The 9486-nt window shown below is 39.2% G+C and overlaps 1 protein-coding gene across 1 annotated transcript in view; it reads right to left on the bottom strand.

Moving 5' to 3' along the window:
• tbc1d32 (TBC1 domain family, member 32) overlaps nucleotides 1-9486 on the bottom strand; it is a 103243-nt gene that overhangs the window by 39719 nt on the left and 54038 nt on the right. The window contains exon 28 of the mRNA XM_013911879.1: nucleotides 5120-5203. Within this exon, the coding sequence (XP_013767333.1) occupies nucleotides 5120-5203 (84 nt within the window). The remainder of the gene's footprint in view (nucleotides 1-5119; nucleotides 5204-9486) is intronic.

Raw genomic sequence — 9486 nt, forward strand, 5'->3', positions numbered from 1 at the left:
TATTTTATATATCTTCTGTTTATCTTCTATTTTAAATCCTGCATTGTTTTATACCACCTGTGTGTCCTTATGTCTTTTTTTTATGTCCCTTGAAAAGCACTTGAAATAAGCAACATGAACTTAGCCCTATCTACCAACTGCAACAAGTGAAACAAATCTTGGTTTTATATGTTGAGTAATCATTAGAGAAGACCACAGTGAAATGGTTTTCATTCACATTTTAGCAGCAGTGTGCTTTATATCTGATCACCTCCCAGTAATTTAGATTTAGCCATTCAAGACTAAAATTCAAAGGATACTTTTGGCAACACCTGGGTTGTGGGTGTATCCAAATGCTCCAAAAAGCTCTTATGTCGTCATATCTTCTGGTAATTATGAACAGACAAATTGTGCATTGTTCGTGTATTGACAAAGAGGTGGGAAAATTACTTCTAGAAAATGTGTATGAAAGAAAGATTATTGATATTATGTCCTTAGAAAAACAAATAAAAAACGAAACCATAATAAACATGTCAGTGTCAGACATCAGAATATTACAAAGTTCAAAATGTTGTTCTACAATGAAATCGTGTGTTTTTACAGGTGTTCTGGGCCGCAGAAAATTTCAAACAACGATTCAGAAAATCTCTTTACTGTAAAAATAATCAGCACTTGTCCGAAATTTTCTGGAGTGCAGATTAATAGCTAATGCACTGTTAATGTTATTTCAGTATTTCACACCCACTTCTTTTAAGTGCCCTTGCTGGATATAATTGAGCCACATTTAGCTAAGTAGAGGGAAATTAAATTTACTGTTAAACAATGACTGTGGTTAAAATACAACTATGATTAATGGAGTATGCATTCAGTATGGAAAGCCAAACTGTACGCTTTTGTTAAACCTGCCAAAAATAAAGCATCCATAATATTCTGACCTGCCTCTGATAATATTTTTCAGCTTTAGCAATAAAAAAAAATTACAATGCGTATTAACAGTTGCCTGCACATAATATAATAAATGTATTACAGAGGTTATAGTGCATGCTGTCATCATATGGGAAACTGGCTATTGCCATAAACAAAGCATACGCATAAAAATCAATGGCTGCAGAAGAAAGTCAAATGTGTTTGAGTAACACAATAATGGGTGGCAGGCCTGTGTGTTTGTGTTATTATTGCGAGACCTATGGACAGAAGTCTCCCACAGAGAAATACAAGCCTCGTTTGACTGAGCAGATTATTGAAGAAAAAAGTTTTACCAGGTGATCTTTACAGACACAGCTCTCCCCACCTGCACTCCCCTATTCTGTAGTTCATGTGGCATCAGAAAGGAACAACAAGGAGCACACACACCTGCATTCACAACAAATAGCATTTTGATACCACAAAGCATTTGCCAGACTATATTGTCCATGAAATGTCCAAGATGATTTCCAGGACAAGAGACTGCGATTCACTTTCTTTTTTTTAAACCACTAAGTTCAACCTACAGAAAAAGAAAGTTTTCAAAGAACTCGATGAACTCCTGTTCATTGTTACTGCTTTCATTGGAATTAGGAGTGCAAGCAGCAGCCAGTTGCTGCTAATCAAATGCACCTGATTAAGTGTGAACACCTCTGTAAAGCAAACTGTTATAACCTCAGGATAAAAATGCTCGGAAACTCAAGTGCCAGTTTCAGGACGTTTACTAACCACTTTTAGAAACAACCACAGCTAGTCGCACACATACAGGAAAACGGTCCCACACATAACATTCCGGCAGGGAGAACCCTGAAAAACCTCTGAAGGTTCCGGGGTTCAACGCCCCCAAACATACATTAACAACAACACTGTCTATAACACTAACGTTTTGGCAGTTTGTTGGTCTAGAGCGTTCAGCTGTGTTAACACAGTGCTATGATTTTCTTGGGAGTGGATGCCAAAAACAAAATCCAAGAGACTCTACAGGCCTCAGTTAGCATGTTAAATGTTAAAAAAAAATTTCAAAGGTCAAAAAAAGACATGCTCTCAAGCACGATGGTGGAAAAGCCCATTTATCCATCAGATGTCTGAAATGTTGTTGTGCAACAGCAACAATGATCCAAGCACAGCAACAGTAAATCTACAATGACTGAAAAAGAAAAGAATTAAGGTTATGCAATAGACCAGTCAACGTCCAGACCCCAAACCCACTGAAATGCTTTGTTAGTTCTGCATAAAAACATGTAGCTGTTAACCTCAATCAACCTAAAGCAATGTCGTAAAGAAGAATCGGCCAAAATGTCTCCACAACAATTGATATTGTACCTCCCCACCCTTCTATTCATGTACAGGCAAGGAATACGGCAGGGGAGCAGCAGCGAGAGCCAGCACAGACAGTAGCAATGACAGGGTCATGCAGAGAATAAAAAGGAGGAGCAGACATGGAGGTGCACTTCAGACTGGCTTGTAGATGCACAACAACTGTGGGTTGATTAAGCAGCTTAAATAGTGCACCCTATATGAGACTTGGCCGAATATTCAACAAAGGGTATCAGCAAAACCATCAGCTGATCTGCTGGGAATCACTGACTTAGTGGCCTGTCTGAACTAATTGCATCTTAATTAAAACCTCTAACCCGTGCAAAACAATGGCCGAGTGAGTTTAAAAAAAAACAAAACACATAAACAACAATGCTGAACAATGCAAATCAGAAATGTGGTAAATCTGCTTCCGTAATGAACAGCTGCTTGTTTTTAATTTATATTGAGTGTGTGAGCCATTCATGCTTTTTCCCCACACCCTAATTTCTATAGAACTGGACCTCTGTTTAATTTTAAATTGCTGAGTCTTGGAGTCTTTCTGAGTCTTTCTCTGCACTTGTTTCGAGTGCTTGAACAAATGACACACTATTATAATTATGCCAATGTTTACTAAGTGCCAGATGATTGCATTATTTCAGCAGAGCCATACAGTCACTGATGAAATTCAAACTGATATCCTTCCACCAATTAGTATGGTAAATATGATGTTAAACTTAGTACAACTTTGCAATGCGTCTTTGAGGTGAAGGTCATGAATGACCTATGATTTGACTTAACTTGATTTTATAAAAAACATGTAAACTGGAACAAATAAATATGCTAATTGGACACTTATTGCACATTACCTTTAGGGACTTTCTAGCTAGAAAGATGTTGCGGCATTTAGTTATTAGCATTATGCCTTTTTGACTGCTATCAGTCAGCTTGTTTAGCCTACTGGCTACTAAATACTCCAACCTGCTAAGATCATTCACTCATTCGATCTGAGACACATAACACATTTTAGCATGTGGTGGAAAAAGCTGCTCTTAAGGGCAGAAAGAATTGTTTCCAGGGATCTCTATTTTTATCCTGCCTTCCAGCTTGGGGTGCAGGATCCTTTGTGTAATCCATGCTTACATGTGTATTTTACACACAGACAATGTGAAAAATACAACACATTGCTATGGATTAGTACTGAAAGTGCTAATTGCACTAACAAATTTAGATGAAAAAATAACACCAACTAAATAGGCATAAGCATGTCTGTTAACAAAAAACCCCAACGCTTTAGCCAACTGGGGTTTTTCAACTACCTCAGGGACAAAGCTTTACCAAAATCTTCCAACTCAGACCCGGTGACAAGTGGAAAATTTGGAGTTTCTTAAAATATAATATTTAGTCTATTCCATCTCTAAACTGTTTTATTTACACTTAGTCTACACTCCTCCTATCATGAAAACCACGTTTTTATGCCTGACATACTACAGTACCACACTCCCACCAGATGAGCTCATGCAGCCTGTCACGAACCGGGACATACAACCATGACATTTGCACACACAAATGCCAATTAAAAAGACTATTTATTTTAAATTAAAGAAACAAGAGAAAAACCTAAACTAACCATGTGTACAGTCAATATAATTAGTGGCTTAAGTGAGTGCATGCTTGAAGAGACCGTGTACACAATGCTGTTTAGTGCAAAAACCCAAACTATAATCCAGAATGTTTCTCAGGGAGGAGAGCCACTACACAGTTGGGTTCTGAGGGCATTTATAGTGCACTGATGAGCCCAGGTATTGCCAGTGCCACTGATGGAAATGAGCCACAGCAGCTCTCCAGCACCTACAAATGAGACCTGCCCACACCAACAAGCAAGAAGGGTGACCAGGTGGCGAGCATCGCCACGCTTTCCAATCCAATAAACTACCATTGCAGTTAGTAGTAAGTGGTTGATTAGTGCGGCAACAACAAAAACACACTGAATGTCTTTTTAAAATACACAAAATGTCTTATTTTACATTCTATCGAAGTTCCTGCTGGAAAGTGCTGTACTGTACAAGATGCTTCCCTCACCGCAAACTCAGGTTTACTGCTGGATAAATTTTATTTCCACATTACTTAACTCAACAACCAAGACAGAGCACTGATAGGTTTCCTCATCTCTCCACCCAAGTGTTTTAGAGACAATATGTGCACTGGTCTAATGATGTTTATGACTCCCAGAGTAGACATACAATCTCATCATCATTTAAAACTTAATAGCCAATGCGTGTGTGTTTTCTTTAGTTGAACAATCAGATCTTGGTCTTTTGTAACCAGTCATGACAAAAAAGGGACGTCTTTTTTGCCATGTCTGGTCACAAAAGACCAAGATGGTGCTTTTATACCGTCTATACACAGTTGTTATCACCAGCTTTGGTTCCTATCCTCAGGGCTAGTTTAATCGCCAGGGTTCAGTTCACCAAGACTATTAACAAACCAGATCTCCACATTGCAGCACAAGCAGGCTTCAGTTCAGCTGACTGAGCCAACAGGCCCTTTCAGAAGCGACTGGAGTAGAAGGCAATAACAACCCACAACAGAAAACAAAGTGTCAAGTTCAAACTTACATGAAATACACTGCACTAAAGGTGTTAATTAGGTGTTAAAACATTTATACACAGTGTGTACTGTATATGCTTTGGAGTGTAACCAACATTTACCTTTACATAATTTTCATAACCCAGAAATAAAGTAAACAGAGCAGAACACAGAGGTTCGGTATGTCTGTCTTCACTGATCCACAAAGTGCCCTTTAGTTACTTTCCTTGACTAAACTGTAAAAATGGAGGGTTGGGGGGGGGGGGGGGGGGGTATTGCTCTTCTTACTGACCTTTGTACGGAGCTGGAGAGAAGAAGCACTCTGAAGCAGAATTGGATAGATGGGCTACAACTTTCTCCAGAAGGTCAGCCAGCACTGAGGAGAAAAATCAGGCACATAAAAAATCATAAGATAGCAGGTCTGCATTAACTATTGCGTTCAAAGGAAATCCAATTTAAACAGTCAAATGTCAGCTTTCAACTATTTTTAGATTGTTGGTTCCATCCTGTTTTCTACGCTATTAAGCAGCTGTAAGTGGATTGGACAGATACTTTCCATGTAAGACGTACAGTGTGCTCAGCTGGCATAAAGTCATTAGCATTATAAATACTAATAAAAGATAATATATAATAGAAGTTTAAAAACAAACCTGCTTCACTTCTAGGATAAGGATGTCTCTGACAAAGTAAATTATAGCTCAGCGAAAAAATTACATGCACTGTAATACAACACAAAAAATGTACATCTTGTATCAACTGTGGATTCACTGGCCCCGACTGTCACTCAGTAAACTGTGTCAGCATGGCTTTTAGTGTCACTTCACACGTCTGCGCAAAGAACCACCCACAGTCACTGAAGATCTAATTGTGGAAATAAGAGAGGAAGAGCGTGGTGAGGTAGGAAGAAACAGTAAATAAAGACGATACAAAACCAACCTTCTACAGGCCAAAGAGTTTAACCTATTGTTTTAACTCGTAGTAGGCCAAATGAATAGACTGGTTTGTTTTAGTCTGTTTTGTGGCCAAAGAACTTCTGTCTTTTCAATGCGCCTTGTGCTGGCACACCATAGCACACATCACAGTTCAGGCGTTTTCTGCCAAATGCTCAGCCTTAGATGCCTCAGGATGTTACAGTAGAAGTCTGCATTTACAGGCTGACCCAGAGGGACAAATGCATGGTGCACAACCTTGTGAAAGTCAAAGATTAGTATGCACCACATTGCTGATCTGATGTGCCAACTTTGACATTGTAAACTCCTGTTCGATCCAAAACTCACCACCAGTCATGACCCTTGCCATGAAGTCAAGTCAGTTTGAAAGCTGATGCTCTGCGTAGGTTTGCCATCTGAGGTGAACGTGCATGTGCAGAAATGCAAGCAGTCAAAGATTGGGCTAAAGCACTGGAAGTCATCCAGAGGTGCACAGGACCATAACCTTGTAGAGGATGTTGACCGAATTCGAATCAAATAGAGTTTTTACACCTCAGCCATAAAAGGCAGTTGGGCAGGTGGGCGGTGTGGACAAGCAAGTTTATGAATATGAGAACGTTCACAAACTTTTTATGTTAACAATAATGATAAAATTCAAATCTCAGTGATCTCAACCTCAAGGTCAAGGTCAGAGGTCAAGTTTTCTGAAAATCTTGTGAATGTGATAACTTGAGAACACAGTCACCTAGAATTTTTACATTCATACCATGGGTACATCTACTTAAAGTCTTGGACGAGTTCAAACTCCAGTCTCTTTGACCACAAGGTCAGAGTTCAAGTTTTCTGAAAATCTAATGAATGTGATAACTCGACAATGAGGCGATGTAGGATTTTCCATATTGATACCATAGGTGCAATTACTTAAAATATTGGAGGAGTTGAAATCTCAAAACCTCAAGGTCAGAGGTCAAGTGTTCTAAAAAAATTTTCTGTGAATAAGATAACTTGAAAACAAGCTGAGGGGTAGCACTAGCAGCTGCCACTATTTTTGTTTCTGGATTCAATAGATTTGGGAAAGTAGGTATTATAGCTTCCTTGAAATTCCTGGATGGATTCTAGTCCCTTGGGCTGTTGTCTGCTGCTGTGTGAAGTTTGTTTGATTGGATGGCTCATATTTCACACTAGCTACCTTTGATTAACATTTTTCCACCTACTGTCCATTCTTTTCCTGTTTGTGTCCTGGTATAAAATACTTTTATTTACCTTTTTTGAAGCATGTTTTTGTTATACTACTAAATATGTGAACTAAGTGTAAGGTGTTTTGTAAACACAGTGGCACAGCCTTCCAATCATTTCACAAGCTGCCAATTCAGAGAAGACTAAAAGGGCTGATCAAACCTATTCACTCCACAGCTCAGTAACTCTGAGCACGAGTGAATGCATTTCATTGATATGCTGCTGAGGAAAACCAATTAGGGAATTGATAAGCTGACAAGATAGTAAGGTATTGAACGTGAAACAGTTCTAATTGTAAGTGTTTCAACCAAGAGATAGCATAATCAATATCATCATCCAGCTGAATAGAAGCTTGTCAAAGACAAGTGATAATCACAGTGTCTTCATATTCAGAAATAGACGCAAGTAATTGTTGAATAAACTTCCCAGGAAATCAGTTTCCTTTAGTAGTCAGTTCATAAAAGATAAAACATTTCCTTCACTGAATGTTTCTCGAGAAGTGAAATACCAGGTTGTACGTGGTTAATGATGTGACACATGAAATAGCACTTCGACAGCAAAGAGAAGCCTAAATGATAATAAATCTTGATCGTGGTCTTCCAGTGAAAAGCCTCAAATGAGCTGTGGAGTAGTTGCTTTTACAGGCTTCAACAGTCTACTGATGAAAGGAGGCAATCACTGTGCAGTACATGCATTAATGACAAGATTGTCAGCCCTCCTTCATTTGAATATATTTTTGTCTTCGTTGAATCACAGCTATTTGCTCCTACATAGGAAAAGTAGGCGTAGGTGCAATTTCACAGTGGCTGTCAACGACATTGATGATGAGTCTTAAAAGGTTCATGGACATCAGGTTTATGTAATCTTGGTGAGGAAAAGTGTGAAGTGCACCTGAATTTCAATAAAAGCAATCAGGAGAAAAGGAGGCTAAATTAAAAAAAAAAAAACCTGAAAACCTTCAGATTGTGTCATCTGGATTTTTTGTTCTTTTCACTATTAATATATTTAGCATATATTACACCCATCAAGTCAATAAGAAAGATTATTTATTTGACCTTGTGCATCCAACACACAGAGGTGGTCTCCCTCCTGAATCTGGATCATCAATGTTTATGTAGTCATATTTTCATAGGACTGCAGTCCTGTGAAAAACTAAGTCCACCCCATGATTCACCAGCTTGTAAAAACACCTTTAGCAGCAATAACATGAAATAATTGTTTTCTGTGTGACTTTATCAGTCACATGGACATTATTGTGCAGGAACTTTGAGCCAGTGTTTCTTACAGCTTTGCTCCACTTCATTGAGGTTTACAGGCATTCTTTAATGTGCAGAGATCAATCCACAGCATTTCCATAAGGTTAAGATCTGGACTTTGACTTGGCCTGTGCAACACCTTGCTTCTTTTCTTTTTTGGCCACTCTGTTGTAGATTTGCTGCTGTGCTTGGGATGATTATCCAATTGCATGACTCCGTTTCAGCTGTTGAAGAAAGCGCCTAAGATTTGACTCCAGAATACTCTGATACACTGAGTTTATGGTCGATTCAATGACTGCAAGTTTCCCAAGTCGTGTGGCAGCACAATAAGCCTAAATCATTGCCCCTCCACCACCAGGTGGTATGATAAGTTTGTGCTGATATGCAACAAAACATCTCTACTCTGGTGTTAACTGTCCAAAGGACATTGTTACAGAAGCCTTGTGGTTTGCTCAAATATAACTCGCAACACTAAGTCGTACTGTCAAGATCTTTTTAGAGGGAAGAGGCAACCGTTCTAAATAAGCCATACTTGTTCTTTTTCCAGTTGTACTGTCACGAACTTTAATATTCATGATCCTGCTACAGTAAATGAGGCCTGTAGGTTCTTAGATGTCCCTCTCACTCTTTTTTCTTTTTTCTGAGCATTTTGTAGTGATCCCTGTAGTGATCTCGTACGTGTCAGGAGTATCAGAGCAGTTGAGACGCATTTTTTCTAAACACCAGGTCTCTGTGGCTTTTAAACCCCAAAACACACTGCGCCAAAAGCTGGTCCACCCCAAGGCTCGGATCCCCCAACACAAACAGAGTAACATAGTGCACGCTGTTAAGTGCCAGGAGGATTGCCAGGATTTATACATCGGGGAAACCAAACAACCTCTGGCGAAGCGGACGGCACAACACAGAAGAGCTACCTCGTCAGGCCAGGACTCTGCAGTCTATTTACACCTACAGGCCAGTGGACACTCTTTCAATGATGAGGATGTACACATCCTGGACAGGGAGGAACGCTGGTTTGAACGCGGAGTCAAGGAGGCCATTTACGTGAAAAGGGAAAGACCATCTCTGAATCGAGGAGGGTGTTAGAGTTTGTATTGTTGATTGTCATTTATGCTTAGAAATATTTACTTATATATGCTTAGAGTTTTGTAATTAGCTGTAGATTGGTAGAGGTTTTGATCCTTGATAGTCTGCAAACTTTGTGTGTATTAGACAGCACTTTGGGAGCATGAGAGGTC

The sequence above is a fragment of the Pundamilia nyererei genome, unplaced genomic scaffold (genome assembly GCF_000239375.1).
Source record: "Pundamilia nyererei isolate P.nyererei 1_Seehausen unplaced genomic scaffold, PunNye1.0 scaffold00074, whole genome shotgun sequence".
Taxonomy (NCBI): Eukaryota; Metazoa; Chordata; class Actinopteri; order Cichliformes; family Cichlidae; genus Pundamilia; species Pundamilia nyererei.